The sequence below is a fragment of the Colius striatus genome, chromosome 5, assembly GCF_028858725.1.
Source record: "Colius striatus isolate bColStr4 chromosome 5, bColStr4.1.hap1, whole genome shotgun sequence".
Lineage (NCBI taxonomy): Eukaryota > Metazoa > Chordata > Aves > Coliiformes > Coliidae > Colius > Colius striatus.
This window is the reverse complement of record NC_084763.1, coordinates 20,309,631-20,328,831: the sequence shown is the minus strand read 5'-3', so window position 1 is coordinate 20,328,831 and position 19,201 is coordinate 20,309,631. Positions and strand designations below refer to the sequence as shown.

The 19,201-nt window shown below is 36.8% G+C and overlaps 1 protein-coding gene across 1 annotated transcript in view; it reads left to right on the top strand.

Moving 5' to 3' along the window:
- KCNH8 (potassium voltage-gated channel subfamily H member 8) overlaps positions 1-19,201 on the top strand; it is a 185,671-nt gene that overhangs the window by 125,294 nt on the left and 41,176 nt on the right. The window contains exons 8-9 of the mRNA XM_061996509.1: positions 12,324-12,521; positions 17,227-17,426. Coding sequence (XP_061852493.1) covers positions 12,324-12,521; positions 17,227-17,426 — 398 coding nt within the window. The remainder of the gene's footprint in view (positions 1-12,323; positions 12,522-17,226; positions 17,427-19,201) is intronic.

Below are 19,201 nucleotides of genomic sequence, written 5' to 3'. Positions count from 1 at the left end.
ATGGTTTATGGTATGGCTGTCTGATGGGGGCATCATCCTGATTCAGAGAGCAATGCAGCGGCTCCTTAGGTAACAACACAGTGGAAAAGACTTAGACAATGTTGTGAAATCTGTGGCGCAAGCAAGGAGAGGATTGTAGTGAGGGTTAGCATACTTATCTGTTATCTAACTAACGTGACTGTTATTGGTATAGAAGACAAGGAGAAATGGATGTCACATAGACTGAAACAGTCTATACTGACCTGAACTGAACTCCATATTGTCATATCATCCCTGTGTGATCGTACAGGCTAGTCACATAAAAACTAGTGTGTGTTTGTTGCAATTCTGCAATTACTCTTTTATTTTTAATTAGACTTACTAAAGGAAATAGTTTCTGTGCTGTAACATCTGCCCCTGTTTTATGAAGTTTAGAAGCTACATTTGAACAAGTAGAAGTCACTGAAAATTGTCTTGATTTCTGGAGTGAAGGAGATGGAAAGAGAAGGGAAAGTATTGGCTGTCAGGGACCACCTATTGCATTACTCAGCTTTGAGAAGCAGAGAGGACTCCTTACAGAGTATAGAAGTAAACAGCTCCAGTCTCACAGATTGCTGGTGGTTAAACAGACAGTATGAAAACATATGTAGCACATTTCACTGCTTTTATTAAAAAAAAAAAAACACAACAAAAAAACTCCACACATTGTCCTCTTGACACCTTACTATTGCAAATAATATTTTCTTTTACAAAGATTTTAAGGTATTGATTACCACTGTCATTGCCCCCAGGAGAAGCTCTTTGCAGATTCTGGGTCAGGACTGTTATTATACTCACTGTTAGGACTGAGAAATTGCCATGTTAATGAAATACCAAAAGACTTTATCCTGAGTTTCAATGATGGTGAGATCTGAGCAGTTGAGAACATCAGGGAAGAGGTGAGAGGAGAGTTTACCAACTGTGCTACACTGCACACATACAGACCCAAAGTTTTGCTAACAACCTTAAAACTGACATTATTCAAGGTTGTGTTTTCTTGGATTTCTTTACATATTTTAATAATAAAGGTTCAAATTTAACATAATGTATATTGCTTTTGGAGGAGGTTACCACCTATAGTAGCTCAAATCCTTTTTGGCATGATTTGGACTCCAAACATGTAAAAACTGCAAAGCAGGTTTCTCACACTATCTAGCTGATAGCATTAAAAAAAAGGTCATTACTATTAACTTTATTGCAAAAGCACCTGGCATCTTAGTTATGGGTCAAGACCCTCTTGTCTCCATTGCTGAATTAAAACAGGATAAAAACGCTGCTCTTGCTCAAAAGGGTATTACAATTTAAATATCACAGATATAAGATAAGAAAAGCTCTAACAGTTGGGTATAGACTGATGGAGCACAGGGAAACAAAGAGGGCATAGATAGACGTGCGTTTTGCACTAAACAGACTAGAAGCATCAAGTTTTAAAATTCCAAGCTTAGCTGGAAGGGATTTGATAGTCTAGAAAAGGAGAGCAGTAGTCAGATTCTCTAGGGAACCAGTAAGGTTAAGTACTGAGACTCTTAGTGAAGTGACAGAGTGACCATCTGCAAATTATTTATATACTTTAATGATACACTTGCAGTTTTATTTCTTGAATTAGCTGTATGATTAGACTTGTATGTTTTACCAGTAATCTAAAAATTAAATGAATATTATATGATATTACAAAAGAATCCATTAATTTACTTATAATACCAGTTTCTTTTTGTTTAAGAACCCTTAAAAAATACTGCGTTTTGCAAGAAAAAAGCAGGATAATTGAAAAAAAAAAAAACTAGAAGAAACTTACCTTAACTGCAATATATCAATGGCATTGAAATTGTTTATTGTAAAAAGAAAAAGTTTAACTGAAATAATTAGCTGTGTATGGTGCTTTATATGTATTGGCTGCCACAGTGTTGGAAACTGATATTGAAAATATCTCCATCTCATCCTTTCAATGAAAGGAGGAAGAGAAAAAAAATGCTGACTTCCAAAAGCAAGATGGATTTAAATCTCCCGCATATCCAAATATAGACATCTGACAAATTACTGCTGAGAAGAGCCGTACATGCTTACCGTAGAGAAGGTTTTCCAAAACATTTGTTTTCTAAATTTACCTATTCCTTGTTAAATGAGTCTCAAGGAATTTATTACCTAGTTCTGCATTTATTACCTAGTTCTGAGTTCACAATGTACACTGGAGCTTAAATGAACAGTAAGTATAAATGTTGAGCAAATTATCATAAAATAACAAAAGGAATGTGTTCCTTGCACATCTGATGAGTTAGCTCTTAAAATTCTTATACACATCTCTTCTATGTTATAGCCAGGTCTCCGGCTTGGAATAAATCCATCTCTACTGAAAGCGAAATCTTTATTGTTGTAGTAGGAGACTGTTGCAAAGGTATCTTGGAGGCTTCCTCATCAATCTGAACAAAAGACCTATGCAGTTGTCTGATTTGTTTAGACATCTACAGAATAGCAGTTGTGTGTCTGTTATGTGGCAGCAAGGCAGTAACACAGCATAGAACTGAGAGCAAGAAGGCACCCAAAGACTGTCCAGTCAGCCTGCAAGATTGGCCTACTAAACAGGACAAGCTCAGCCATCCAGTTCTCATTCCACATGGCAAATAATCCTGGAGGAAAACTCTTCCACTAATAACCTCTACAGTCCTGCAGAACACTGGCTGAACAGAGGCTGTCTTGGTACTCCATTCAAAAGGGCACGTCTGCCCCCATACCACTGCCCTCTTTCCTCTCTCACCAGAACATAATGTAGCTGTGGGCATAAAGCAACGTTTCTAGAGAGTTTATTGGCATGCAATGCAGGAGTAATGTAAGTAGCTAATTTACGTGAACTATCTACTATCTTAAGAAATATTTGGGGCTCTGACTATGGAATTGTGTCTCAGCTGGTCCTCAGGGATTTTTCTAGCCTAGTAAAAGAGCACAACCTTATTTTACAGACAAAAGAAGATAGAACATTATCTGGAAATGTTACTGTTTCGTGAATGAATACAGGTTCTGGTTAGAAACTGGGGCTTGAAATATGTGATGCTATTGGTAATTAATTTACACTATTTTGCAGTGTTTGCATAGGATTTTCAATTAGGTGGAAGAGGTGTAGAACTTCACCCTTTTCTTACCTGTGACTAACACATTTTTTTTTTAAATATACCTTTCTAATATTGTTTTCTAATAAAATGCTAGCATTACAAGTATTTAATATCAGGCATATTCTTCTCGTTCTTACAAGCCATGAAAGCCCCCAAGAGTGATCAGAGAGACTTCGAAAATCACATCATATTATCCATGGATCTATAGTGCCTTCACTGGGGTGCATTACAAGCTTCCTGTAGGACAAGAGCATCTCTCCTTGTGCTTATGTCCAGTGATAGGACAAGGGGTAATGGGTACCAGCTACAACATAAGAGGTTCCCAAGAAACATATGGAAAAACTTCTTCACCATGAGAGTGAGGGAGCACTGGAAGGGGCTGCCCAGATGGACTGTCAAGTCTCCTTCTCTGGAGAAATTCAAAAGCCACTTGGATGAGTTCCTGTGTGACCTACTCTAGGTGGTCCTGCTCTGGCAGGGGAGTTGACTAGATGATCTTTTGAGGTCCCTTCCAACACTGTTCTGTAGTTTCCAACTTGGTAACATCCAGGTACCTTGCTTCTCTTGGCACTTAAAAGTCCACTGAGAGGTTAAGAATAATCTGCTTGCACAAGGTTAACATAGTTAACTCTTCATTATCTATGTAAACTGGTGCAATAAATGCACTACAATGTACTCAGGATTATGATTCAGACAAATAAAAATGGGGGAAAATATTCAAGTAGACATCAGTTAAATTTTAAAATATACAGTTAACATGTCACAAAGGAAAGAGAAAGCTGTGTTATGAAACATGGAGAGCAGATGCTTCTGCCATGTGTTGATCTGAAGCACTAATCCTCTACTTGCTGCATGCATAGCAGTTTCCAGGCAGCACGGCTGGTGACTGGACTCGAGTCTCAAGGTCACTTGAGTGGCTTTGTGTGCTCCTACCACAAGGACTCCAGCCACGGGCAGGTGAGATAAAGCTACAAAGCTATATAAAACTATAATCCAAACTAAAACTATTTCTTATCTATGTCATGTCAAGAATTTCCCCCTATGAAATTTGACTATATGGATTTGACCACAACAGATGTTCCTCTAGTTCTGACATGCTATCAGTCTCATTCATACCCATGTTACATGTTTTACTAGACTAAGAAAAAAAATTATTATTCATCATAACAAAGAATATACTCCAATGAGGACCATATATAACAATGCAATATAAGAAAACACCTTTTCAGTATAAATCCTTTTAGGAATAACTTCAATATTTTTGAGCAAAATGTCAGTGCTTGAGAAAAATGTTAATGTTTTTCTTTATCATGTTTGTTTACTTTCTTTAGATGTCCACTATTTGCAGGAAAGTGTGCTGGCAAAATGAGGACCATTATTGCTAACAGTTTCTCACTCTCATACAGCCATTATGCTTATATCTGTTGTACTAATATCAAAGTCTTTCTAGTCTAAATTTTATGCACTGACTTTTACTTAATTTGAATGCCAGTTAATTCTTCAGATACAGCCTCTAGGCCAGAGCTGTTTCTTTGTAACCTATACTCTTTGACACATCATATAAATGCACCTCAGGTTTCCTCTTACACATTTATTTATTATCTTCATTTTGAAAACAGCGTAAACCCATGAACTATTGTGCAATTATCCCATTTGGACACACACAACAGAGATGCATTTTCACACTCCTAGAATCTGCAGCTATATGATAGCTTAAGGATTGTGGGGTTTCTATTTTTAGTAAATATTTTTTTCTGATCTCTGTGAAAGAAAATCCTGATTCACGTTTTATTTGTGACCTGATGCAGTAAGGTCTGCTAGATTTACAGACCTCTAGAAGCAGTGGCTGAAAGTATGATTGCTACTCTCACCTCTGGGGGTCTTTAATCCTTTAACCACCTGCTCTTGTGCCTCAGAGCCTCTCCTAACATGACAGGCAAAATTCCATCACAGATCAAAGCTGTAAACAATCAGGTTTTGTGACAATGAAAGGATAATAGGTTTCAGAGGATTAAGTAGTAGGAAAGGTTCTGTTCATTGTATTAATAGTCTGAGGGGAAAAAAAATGCAAATATTTTAGCAGGAAAAAATTACAAGTGTCAACAACATTTTTGCTAGACAGGAATAAAAAAGGTGTTGAGGATCTTGAGAAGAACTTGAATATCTTAAATGAGTAATTGCCATGAGAACAGAGGCAACGATTATTCAATAATGCAGAATCATGCACATTAGAAGAGGTAAAATGATTTAGTCTTCTTATATACATCTAAATCTTGACTGCATTGTATGTCAGAAACAAGGAGAGAGAAACTGTGCAAAATTCTTTGGAAGCAATCTTAAAAGCAAAGCTAATGTTTTCATGTCTCATGAATGATAATTAGAGTTTGATAAGGTAGAATATATTCTTTAAACTGTTATGGAAAATTGTGGTAATATTTTATCTCAAATACAATACTGGCTCTGGCCTTACTTCCTCAAATGCTCTTTAACTATGTCACAGTCTAAAAAATCAACTTGGACAGGTGATGGAAGTAATTTGAGTATGTAAAATCTATCTCATACACTATCATCTGTCTGTGAGTCACACGTGTTTTTACTTAAAAAGAATTTGCCTACTTTTTCTATCTTAGCAATGGTTTTGCCCTAAGATTTTTTTTTTAAGTTAGTATTTCAAGGAGACAAAGTAGAGAGAGAGAGATAGAAGCTAAAATGTTGGTTTCATTGAGATGCGTGAGATCTTTGCAACAGTTTTCTCCTTAAAAACAAGAGATGATCATTTGCAGATCATACAGCTATGTAATGAAAGTGTGGTGTGATTTCCCATACAAATCTACTGCTCCTGACTGCCTGACTCTAGATCTGAAAAGAGGAGCTATCTGCAGTGACCAGCAACTGCTGCAGTGGGACATGGCTCTTAAGGGCACACAATGATTTTCATTTAAAAATGCATTCCAATGATGAAGGATCTAATTCCTCTAACATAGTTTTTATCTTTTCCTTAAGGTCACTAAATTGTTCCCTGCAACACACGTTAGTAGACATAAAGCATAAACCTTGTGTATTAGAAGTGACAAATGACTACAAGAAGTCCAAAAACAATTAAGACAAATTTTAGGACCTTGGGGCATCTACTTAAGGGATCAGGAGTGCAGATTTTGTTCTCTATCGTTCCACTGGCAGGAATGAATGAGAGAATTAACAGGAAGTGCCATCAGATGAATTTGTGGCTCCAGGACTGGTGTTATAGACAGAGATTTGGGTTTTTTGATCATGGGTGGATATACAAGACATCTGACTTGCTGACAGCAAATGGAATGCACCTATCTCAGAGGGGAAAAAGAATTCTGGGGCATGAATTAGCAGGGCTCATTGATAGAGCTTTAAACTAGTTTCAGAGGTGGAAGGGGCTATAACTGGGCCTGCTATGAATAAGCCCAAGGGAAGCATGCCAGGGCTTGTAGGATGATGTGCTAGTGAAGGCTCTGTCTTCCCAGTGGATACAAGGGATAGACATATAATGAGAAATGAAGAGGCAAGGGCTGTTGATGATTTAGAAGCCAGAGAAACACCTGAGAAGCATTTGGTAGGAAATGGCCCCACATTCGCAAATAGGTGTTGGGATTGTTAGCTCATCTGAAGTACATCCATACCAATGCATGGAATATGAGCAATAAACGGGGAGTGTGAAGCCATGATGCAACAGAAAAACTATGATATAGTGGCTACCACAGAAACGTGGTGGGATACCTCCCGCAACTGGAGTGCCACAGTTGATGGCTACAAGCTCTACAGGAAAGCTCTACAGCTTGTATATTTTGGACTTTTGAAGGGCAATCTTTGAGTTGTTTAGGAGCTTACTTGATAGTATCCCTTGGGAGTCAGTTTTGAAGGGTACGGGAGTTCAGGAAGGCTGGACACTTTTTAAGAAGGAAATCTTAAAGGCCCAGGAACAGGCTGTCCCCATGTGCCATGAGACGAAGGCAAAGGAGACCTAGACTGGCTGAATAGGGAGATTTGGCTTAAAATCAGGGGAAAAAAAGAGAGCGTATGGCCTCTGGAAGAAGAGGCAAACCACTCATAATGAGTACAAGAACCTTGTTAGGTTATGTAGGGAGTTAATTTGAAGGTCAAAAGCCCAGCTAGAAATCAAACTGACTTTAGAGGTAAAGGGTGATAAGAAAAGTTTCTATAAATACATTAACAATAAAAGGAAGACCAGAGAGAGCCTCCGTCCCCTGTTAAATCCAGAAGGAAATTTGGTGATAAAAGACGAGGATAAGGCTGAGGTACTTAATAATGCCTTCTTTGCCTCAGTCTTTAGTAAGAGCAGCATTTCCACTGGGGAAAGTCAGCCCCCCCAAGGTAAGAGACGGGGCAAGGAGCTAAATTTTCCCCCTACACTTCAGGGGAAAATGCTCAGTAACCTGCTGCTCCACATTGATGTGCACAAATCTATGAGGCCGGATGGGCTACATCCTAGAGCGTTGAGGAAACTGGCAGGGGTGCTCACCGAGCCACTATCCATCATTTATCAGCAGTCCTGGTGACTGGAGAGGTCCCATCTGATTGGAAATCAGACAATATAACACCCATATATAAGAAGGGACAGAAGGATGATCCAGGAAATTACAGGATTGTCAGTTTGACTTCAGTGTCTGGGAAGATGATGGAGCAGATAACCCTACGTCTGTTCTGCAGCACATGCAGGACAACTAGGTGATCAGGTCCAGTCAGCATGGGTTTATGAAGGGCAGGTCCTGTTTAGCAAACCTGATCTCCTTCTATGACAGGGTGACCTGCTTGTTGGATGAAGGAAAGGCTATGGATGTTGTCTACCTTGACTTTAGTAAGACATTTGACACTGTTTCCCACAGTCTTCTCTTAGAGATGGTTGGATATTGCACTTAAGGAAATGGTCTAGTGGTTGATAGGGCTGGGACAAATGCTGGACTTGATGATCTGAAAGGTATCTTGCAGCTGAAGCATTTCTGTGATTCTATGTAAAGGCTGTGTGTGCTCCAGTAGAGGACATTGTTTTATTATTATTTTTCAGCATTTGGTGCTTTATACATTGTCTTTAGTACTTCTGGGTTTTGTTTGGTTTTAGATGGTTTTTTATTACCTGCTGTTTCATAAGGTACAGTTCTACAGTTTGAAGAAGTAAAAAGAAGATGTGGCATCTAGGAAAGCCACTGCCACTTTTTGTGCTTTTCTCAGCTGAGCCAGAAAAACATAACATAGCTCTTAAAGATAACCCACACTTGACAGTGTTCTTTAGTATACCCCAGCATTACTTATTATATATTCTTTTCAATACTATCCTAGTAACATTGATTACGCTCTTTCCTCACTAGTGTGAAAGAGACAAGCATGGTTTCTCCCTAAACAAGGTTTAAATGCAAAATGATGATGGGGAATGGATAGACTTTTCCAGCTTAGCATTGCCCCTAGGAATACTGAAAATCCCTGAATTTGATATGGAATCACAGCTGAGAGAAGTTGATCCTTTTTCTCACCCTTTCTCTTCTAACACTGTCATCACTGGTCTATCAAGGAACTATTCCTATCTTCAGGCATTCAAGGATGCTCTAAGAGATGCTTCTCATCCATACCTGATGCAGTAGTGCATAATAAACAAGTTTTGGTCTAAACAAACAAGAAAAAAGTAGTCTTTTTTATAGAATAAATGCTATAAGTAAATAATATATTAGAAAAAGCAATATTTTCTAAGTTGTTGAAGTACCAGATGAGATTTCAGGTATGTTAAGTGCCTGATGTATGAGAAAAATCTACACAGTGATATAGAATGAATCTGCAAATTATAGGGAGTGATGTATCTGCTCAATACAGTGTAAACACCAAACTGAGGTAAGACTGAGATTCTGAATGTCCAGTAAATGAGATACGTCATCTACTGATGCTTAAATGCTTGCTTTTATTTCTGATGATACTTCAGCACTTCTTAGACACAGGTAAATGAAATTCAATATAGAATCTTCCAGCAATTTTCAAAGTAATGGAGCTAGATATCAAATTCCTACTGACCTTCCAATAGCAATTGATTACTTCTATGCTCTTTTGCTCTTTTAAAAATCTTCCTCTTAACTAGGTTAATTGGTGTTTAAAAATGTTTTTAGAGTCACAGAGCTATACCTAGGCAATGCTAGTTCAGAAATAGCCAAGATTCATAATGCTAAATTCTTGGATATTCCCTCTGTCTGTATGGTATATTTATTTTTCTTTTCTTCCCTGAGGGCAGAAACTAATTACTCAGGTTTGACAGAGAATCTGCTGAGAGCTACCTACAGGAACCAAAAAAGTAAAAGGCATTAGTCAATAACGCTCACAACTATTTGCATTGGCTAATGAAAGTGTTTACAGCTAAGAGTACACCGTCTCTATGCTAAATGGAAAAAAAAAATGAAGTTGATCTGGAAGATCTTGAAGCATTTCATATACTTGGACTAAAACTTCATCCCATATAATTTCTTCAAAAAGTCCTGATTAGAACCATCACAAACAGCCAAAGTAGAAATGAGAAGCTGTAAGCATGTCCTTATCTACAAATCAGAGGAATATATTTATTGAGATTTCACTTTCAGATATACATTTTCCATTCTAAATCTCATGATCCATCTCTAAAGAAAGTTACCTGATAGTTTTTTTTTTTTTTTAATAGTGGTCATTTATTTAGCAACTGTTAACAATTGCTGATAATTGCTACCTACTACTGTTGTAGCTCAGTGATACGCCATTCCTGTTCCTGATGAAGATCATTTGTCTGACCCTCAGTTATGCCACACGACTGGGCACAGTGTGCTGAACTCATGGCAAATACTGATGCCCTAACCAGATGTATCTGTTAGCAACTGTAAAATGCTAATATTGAATTTGGTACTTCGGTAGTCGAATTATATTAGAAATATTATGGAGACTCCTATTGTTTGATAAAATGTAGGCATTTATTTTTATACTTTACCTCTATTAGCAGTAATGCATCCTTTAGAAACAATGATGTTTCGGTAGGGTTGGATTTTTTTACTTGATAACCTTGAACATAATGTGTGTTGTAAAGGAGAAACCAGTTTACATATATCTGTCAATTAAAGAATGGAGTCATCCACCTTTTCTGGATGACAATGAAAATGTATTTGTTGGAGAGTCCCTTAATAATTCATATGCAGGTACAATAGATAAACTCTTTTTTGTTTGTTTGTTTGATTGCTAAAACTGAGGTTAAAGCAACTTGCAATCAGGTGGAATATGACCACCAGGAACAATGACTATGAAATTCGTCCAGATGACAAAGCGCAGAAGTGGCCAAGAATCAGGGGCTTTTAGAACATTCCCAAGAAAGACTTTTTTTTTTTTTCCTAAGATGCATTATTTCAGTGTTCACACATCAGTCACAGTTAGTTAAATGATTTAATTTGTTGACGTTCTTCATATGTACTAGAACACTTTCAAAACTTGACATTGAACTTGATTATTGTGTTTCTTTACATTAGGTTTAAATAGGATTTTTTTAACTCTACTCTCTACAAAGGATTTTCTTAGCTTTCTACTCTTTGTTCTTTAGTGTATGGAGTTACATTCCCTGATGTGAGCTTAGGAATTAAATTCACTGTAAAAAAAGCCATAGTTTTATTAGGATGTGTAGTGTAATTTCAGAAAAAAGGTAGTGGACAGAGAGAGGATTGGTATCTGTTCAGTTAGCCTTCAGGGGTCTTTTTTTTTTGTATTTCTTTCATTTTAAATAATTAGGAAACACAAATATAAAGTAGCCTCATGTGATTAATACTTTCTATCAAGGAAAAATTATGGTAACTTTTAAATGTTTTCGTGTCTTTTGGCAAGGTAAACCAGCCCACTCAGTACTGTAATCTTATGACAATGCAGAGCTCTTTCATTTATGCTTTTCATTAAATTCACTGGCTTGCAGAGTGGGTCAGCAGGGTCATGCTAGACTTTACGCTGTCATTATCCAGCCCTTTCTTGGCTGAGAGAGCATGGAGATGAGAGTCAGCCCTCTGTGGTGGCAGCTATGGCTCAAGAAGCATGCTGTAGGTGCTAAATTCTTAGGGACTTTTTCCCCAAATTAATTTGAAGTGCTGGAACAGATACTTTAAATCTTCTTCTTACTTTTGCACATGTTCTATACAAGGGGATTTCCCCAAGTTCATACTTGCATTCATCCAAAATGAAGAAGTTCTGACTGACGTGGAGATAGAATAAGCTTCAGGAGGTGATTCAGTCTGTCAGGTTTCAGATTACAACAGGAGGAGCCCAACAATTTCTTCTAAAATAAACTCTGCCTGCCAGGCATATTTTGTTTTGGCTGTTCTCCCTGAATATCCAGGAAAGATTCCCAGTCTCCCAAACAAACTGCTTAAACGCCAAAACTGAGCACACAAGTTGATTTCTGTGATAGGAAAATCTTGAACATTATGGAGCACTGTTTTTATGCAATTCATTCAGGCTGTTTGTTTTCCTTTTTCAAAAGATGAACTGCATACTTTTTGCTGGTTTGTTGCTCTGGGGATTTTTTGATTGGTTGGTTATTTTATTAAATATCTATGGGGCAGTAGTTAATTCTACTTTCTCTAGCACACATACAGACTCATTTAGCAAAATAAAAGGCAAGATTAAATGAACAATTTAGAAAATACTGAAGCTTCTCTTGAAAATTAATTCTGGTTTGTATGTTATGTTTAACTGCTGAACTTTTTTCTACTATAAAAAATATGTTAAAAGCTCCAAATATGTATTTATTATTATAACAATTTAATCTTGGAGTATCAAAAGGCTTTCCAAACATTAATTAATTGAATGAATCAAATCAATGTTGTGTTCTTGCTACAGCATTAGTAGGTGTTGATTTTTTTTCTTTTCAGTGCCTTAATGGATTTTGTGAATTCTCTAGTTAGACCTGAAATATGTAATTCAAAAAACCTTGATTTCCATACAGAAATACCGTTCTTATTAGACATAATCATACCTAAAAAGAAATACTCCAGAGACACAATATTTAATATGCTATGTAAATTCGTACGATTTAATGGGGTTTTTTTATTCTTGGAATTATGTGAACAATTCAATGTCTTCTGAACAACATTTTTCAGAATTATTTTGTTTTAAAGACTATTTAGTTTTTATGGCATCAGTATTCCTTAATAGCTCTTTTTATGCTTTTTGTTTCAGGTTGGCTTCATGAGTTAGGAAAACGTATTGAGTCTCCTTACTATGAGAATAACACACTAGGGGGCCCATCAATCAGAAGTGCCTATATAGCTGCCCTGTACTTCACCCTCAGCAGCCTCACCAGTGTTGGGTTTGGAAATGTTTCAGCCAACACTGATGCTGAAAAGATCTTCTCCATTTGCACAATGCTGATTGGAGGTAGGTATAAATGCATCATGTAAAACTTTCTGGGAGAGTAGGGATCATCAAAATAAGAGCTGAAATTTTGCTAACTTTCTTTTTTTTTTTTTTTTTTTTAAAAAAAAAGCCACGGAAAGTTTAATTTAAAATGGCAAAAGTTCTCACCCGGTAAAATCTAAACTCACATTATTGTCAGTGAGTGTGGCCCAGCCACGTGCTAGGCATTTTTCCAGTCAGCCAGGTAATAGATGCATGTTCACCTCCACTTTAATCCCAAAATGGTCCTGGGAGTGATGGTGAGGGGAGGTGGGCAATCTATTGGTGAATCTGGCTGTAAGCTGGTGCATATCTTCATCTGAAGGACCAGCCCAGTGAGAAGGCAATGAAGACAAGACAGAGTCAGAAGGACTGCTGGGTGAGATGCAAGTGACTCTATCACGAACAAAAAGCAGTTTAACCATCACTAAGCAAATTTTACCACATCACTGCTTCAGATTATAAACAAAGTGCAATGTTTTGACATATTTTGAGATTTTAGTGTAATTTTGATTAATGTTAATTACCTAGTCATAATGTTGGGGAAAGCCATGTACTCATTTATGGTCACCTTCTTTCTGCTGAGGCACCTGGGCACAATCGGTGAACTGGTCACACCTGAGAACTTTGGTAAGCCAAGGCCACTACAGAAAGTACCTATAGCTCTCTCTTTAGTTTCATCTTCCTCCCCCAAAAAATAAGCTGTGTTACTTCATAGTGTGTACATCATGCAGCTCAGAGGACACAATGAGTGTGAAGTGCAAAATCAAATCACTGCTAGAAAACTGCTCTCCGCACTTCTATTTTTTTTTTTCTACATTTTTAAATTTTCCAGAAATAATAGTAGGTATTTCTCTAGAAAGAGACAGTAAGGCACTGGTTGTGAGCTTTTCAGCATGAGTTTTCCTGGGCAAAAATAAATTGGCAACTTGACATATGAAAGCCAGAGTACATGATGAATGACTCATAAACTGAATATTTGCAGCATCAAGTGGTATAAAAAATGCTCAATGAATTATTGTCACTTTTCCCCATCTGAAAAGTAGTGGCAATAATATAATGAATAATCTGAGAATGGTGTCATTTTGGTTTTGACAGTGTCACAAAATCACAAGTAGCTTTTGCTTGTAGCATAAAATTACAGTTTTCAGATACAATGTAGTCACTCTGCTTTTGGGCTTTTGCTACGTAAATTGTGTTGGAATTAAGGAAGGAGTTTTCATTTCTATTTAAGAAATCAAGAGATAACCTGTGTAAGGCAATGATGAATATTTAACTCAGGCATGGCAGAGCTTTCACAAACTTAATAAAGTAGAATATAAAAGTATTCCATAGTTCTATTTAGTCCAGTTATACTCATTTTTTTTCACTTCTTATATTATTGATCAATAGAATTAATATGCTTGTGCACTGAATAAATTGCGAAGAACTAGTCAATTGAATATAGTAAGATGGAACTGAAAGCTGAAAAGCAGAGTTACTCATAGGCAAACAGGTAGAAGAATTAATTTATATTTGGGAGTGTCCAGTGAACAAGGTATATCCACGTAGGAAAGCAGAGCAGCCTTTATACTTTACAGTGTAATAACTTTCCATTTCATTAAAATATGTTTTGACATGTAGTTTTGGCTGATATTTAATTTTATTAAATTCCCTAGTGGAAAGTGGTGTCTTGGCAAAAATTGATGTGGGTTTTTTATAGTTTTTATACAAGCCATTAGTTTATGAAGTTTCTGGAGTAATGGATAGTATGATTTAGTTTAGTAGCAGTTCATCTCTACCTCTTTAATGTATTTCACTGCAGATTAAAAGAATGAAGTGAATTTATTGCAATCTTAAACAAAATAAAGAAACCGGGAAAAAAAATAGTTAATTTAGATAAAGAACAGATAAATAACTTCTGGTATTCTTGTTTGATTTTTATCTGCCTCTTGGTATTTATTTTTGTTTTATATAAAGTTGAAATTATAATTTAAGTAATATTGTGAAGATAAAACATCTTATTCTTTATGACATTTCTTACATTAGGGAAAAAAAATAAAACTTACTAAAATTTAACCTGAATTGCTAGGATACTCATCATATATAAAATCTCAATCATGTTTGTCTTCCTGCAGATGACCATACTATGTGCTGTCTTGTATTCTCTGCATTGAGCAAAGAATGTGCAGTTTTTATTTATGAGACTGGAGACCCATTCAGAAGTTGCAGTCGTTTCCAGGATCGGAGATGTTTGTTCCTCTGTTCCCTAAGCACCAACAATGTAGTTTAGAGTATTCATTAAGATCAAGGCCACTTTATCAAATTAGATTCCTAGAAGTTTTGAACTTTTCCTACTTGGTTTAAAATAATAGATAAACAGATTTCTTATAGAAAGTAGAGTCAGTCTATGATTATTTGATAAAGAAATATAATGTCTGTCACAGCCAGGAATAGATTGTCATCATCAGTAGTTTCTTTCAGTGTACATACACAAAGGCAAATTCCTGATTATATTTGTGCCTTTGGCAACATCATAGAATCATAGAATGGTAGGTGTTGGAAGGGACCTTTAGAGAGCATCTAATCCAACTCCCCTGCAGAATCAGGTTCACCTAGATCAGGTCACATAAGAACATGTCCAGGTGGGTTTGGAAGATCTCCAAGGAAGGAGACTCCACAACCCCTCTGAGCAGCCTGTGCCAGGGCTCCCTCACCCTCACAGTAAAAGCATTTTTTCTTGTATTTAAGTGGAACTTTTTGTGTTCCAGCTTCATCCCATTGCCCCTTGTCCTCTTGCTAGCTACTATAGAAAAAAGGGATGTCCCAACCTCCTGACACCAACCACTTAGACATTTGTAAATGTTAATAAGATCTCCTCTCAGTCTCCTCTTCTCCAGACTAAACAGCCCCAGTTCCCGCAGCCTTTCCTTGTATGAAAGATGTTCCATTCCCCTGATCATCTTGGTGGCCCTGCGCTGGACTCTCTCTAGAAGTTATCTGTCCCTCTTGAGCTGAGGAGCCCAGAACTGGACAATAAGACTCCAGATGAGGCCTCACCAGGGCAGAGTAGAGGGGGAGCAGAACCTCCCTTGACCTGCTGGCCACACTCTTCTTGATGCATCCCAGGATGCCATTGGCCTTCTTGGCCACGAGGGTACATTCCTGGCTTATTATCAACCAGGACTCTCTGCACAGCTGCTCTTCATGAGGATCATAGAATCATCAAATGGTTTGAGTTGAAAGGGATCTTAAAGATCATCTAGTCCCAATCCCCTGCCATGGAAAGTGACACCTTCCACCAGATCAGGTGGCTCAAAGACCCATTCAACTTGGCCTTGAATGCTTCTGGAGATGAGGCATCCACAGTTTCTCTAGGCAACTTGTCCCACTGCCTCATCACTCTCATGGTTTACTTTTCTATCTAATATTCATATCTGATCCTTTTCTTTCTGTCTTGCTTTTCATTTACCTTCTTTTACTAACAGACTTGTATTGACTGAATCATATCATTGAATCACTTTTACGAGAATGCATACTATATTGTGGAATCAGATCACGCTGCAGTGCTATCGGTTATTCTGCAATCCTTTCACAATGAAGACATAGATATTGTTACTAGCTCCTTTGCATTTTGCTCAGCAAGTAAAAAATCATCAATGATCCAAATTAAAGAATTTTCTATCTATTTCTACCATGTAAAAGTGTTATTAACCACTAAAATGCATTCTTTCTTCCGCCTGTTCCCTCTCGTCTCTCTTCACTCACGCTGGACTTCTGTAATTTGCCATAGAAGGTCAATATCTTGCTTGTCTTGTTTATGAACCAATTCCTTTGTCACTCTGAGGAGTCTGACTACTTTCTTTCAAACACTGTAAAGATAGATGTCCCTTAAGAGTAATAACAAAACTCTTTAATAGTTTTTTCAAGAAACAATTTGTAAATGTGTATATTATATACCTCCGATCAATACCATGTGACAGAAAATCTAGCAGTGATCTTTCCCACGGATAATCAGGAAGCACATATCTGCACAGACAAACCCAGATCACCTGTACCTGCAAGCATTTCTTCAATTTTGCTTCTGATCTTTTTATTCCCAAGCCAGGCTCTAATTGCAGACAAACTCCGGAATATCAGAACTTTCTGCTAAACAATTTTGCTCCATATTTGACCTTCTCAATGAAGACAATAAATCAGACTGTTAGTTTGCATGTTGTGTTTTATGTTTTAAAAAAACTTAATTTTTGCTTTGGAGTATTTTTAACATCTTGTTCCCCAGAATGTGATACATCTCTAAATGGCTGAAATCTCATTCCATGACACGTGGTCCCCATTAGTAATTGATTTTATTTATATGAGTTCTCTAAAATCTATTACATTCTGTGTACTTACTAACTGACCTCTTGAGTCTAGTTTTCACAGTGATTAATGAACTTAATTTGCTCTCTTTTGCTTGGTACTTTGACTAGATAGGATCAGATATGGTTCTACTCTATTCCATGATGGTGACTGCTAGTGACACAAAAAATAGAAATAAATGATCACATGAATACTACTGTATGTTACTCATGGAGTCTTATATTTAAAATCTGAGTTACATTTCTGAATCAGAAAGCTAGTTTTCTGTTACAATCCTGTTTATGTTCTGTGTTACTTTTTAATAACCAAGTCACTCCACAGTGCACATAATTTCTGTCTCCTCTAGCTCTGATGCATGCCTTGGTGTTTGGCAATGTGACTGCCATAATTCAGAGGATGTACTCCAGGTGGTCTCTTTATCACACAAGAACCAAGGATCTGAAGGACTTTATACGGGTTCATCACCTGCCACAGCAGCTAAAGCAAAGGATGCTTGAATATTTCCAAACCACGTGGTCTGTCAATAATGGAATTGATTCCAATGAGGTAACCAATCGAGAGAGATTGCATATTTGATGGTTTTGACTATGACCTTAAGAATCAGGAAGAGAGATAGTTTTTCATTTCAGATACTGTGGTTTGTTTGAAGTTACATATAAAAAAAGAACATGCCTAAAAATAAATCTGGGTTATTTCAGGAAGGTATGCTATGGAAAAATCTAGCTTAGAACACTATAATAAATATTAAAAATTCCAAGTCCTTCATAATCCTCAAATGCTGAAGACACATTCATCAGAAATCTTTTGGATGTCAGCAGAAACAGCCTAGTGAGAAGTCCTGTCTTTCATCAAAAAAAAAAAAAAAAACAAAGCCAAATCTGCTGGGGTTTTTAGGTGTTTTTAAATGAGGGACTTCTTTATTGCCCTTTCCTCTCTCCTTCTTTTTCTTTTATTCTTTGCAATACTGTAAACAAGTGGTTTAGCCTGAATTTTTATGTTATTCATTTCCCTATATTTTAAGTAGTGCAGAATGTAACATGAGAGTGAAATCAAAAGACAGAAGTCTGGTTATGTCTTTGCTTACTTGCTTTAAATTACTTACCCAGGTTATGTATTACTATACTCCAGGAGAAATAATGGCTTCTCTTTGCTGGAGTGTTCTTTTGAACAAACTATTCCCTTCAGAGTTCTTGTTACATACGCCATTATAAAACTCAGTAACCACTAGAGATAATGTGGAAATGAGCAGAAAGATTTGGATTTGATAAATTCTTTTTGTGGTGTGCACAGACAAAGAATGGGATTTTCAATGGCATCCTAGCAACAGAAGGAGCAAAGTAGGATTTGCAAAGGTACAAAAACCGCTTAGATGTCAAAGCTTTCCTAGCTTTGGCTAAGGATTACCTTCAGCTTCTGTACGTTCTATATGTTTAGTCTCACTGAAAGTGAATGACTCCTGTTCTGTAATAGCAGCCTCTAGAGAGACCATCAGTATTTCATGATTTGCCTCTCATCCACAGACAGCCTTGTCTAAGCCCACTTGGCTAGGTGTTGGCTGATTGCATTGCTCAGATGCCAGATGCCTCAAACTACAAACTACTCATGTATGTACACTTGCAGCTTCTATAGTCCAGAGCTCTGCCTATATATTTTTCATCAATGAAACAACTTAAACATTTTTTCAAAAGCTTCACTCAAAACTATTGTGGTACCTTGACAAAAGGAAGATGATTTGAGCAGTTTTATGTCATTCTCAGAAGACTGTCTTTAAATATATATCTTTAAATGTTAGCCAGGCTACATTGGAAATTTGCCTAAAATTAAGACCAAGGGGAAATAGGAAGACTTTGTGGTCTTCTAGTTTGTTTTTTTATTTTTTCTTTCTTTTTGGAGTTATTCCACTTCCACTCGTTTTACTATAGAAGAGCCAATATAGCCTATTGATGAATTTTATACAAGCATTTCAAAGAAAAATCTCAAGTTCATTTTTACTATGTTTACAGTGTATATACTACTGTATTCAGTGGTATATACCTGAACAGCCTAGTGTATTCTAACAGCAGAGAAGAATTTGGACTAGGCCAAATTGTGCACAACAGAGTTGTTGACTTATTTTCTTGGTTTTGTATAAATGCATATTTTATTCATAGATTTCCTTGAATTTGTCAGTATTTATCAGCATAAAGATTTATTAAGACATAGCACACTTCTATCAAGAGGATAAGAAAAATCAAAGAGAAATCTTCATCGGTATGACATGTCCAGCACTACTAAATTAGATCACTTCTGCAACAGAGGAAACGTTCATTTACACTTTTTCT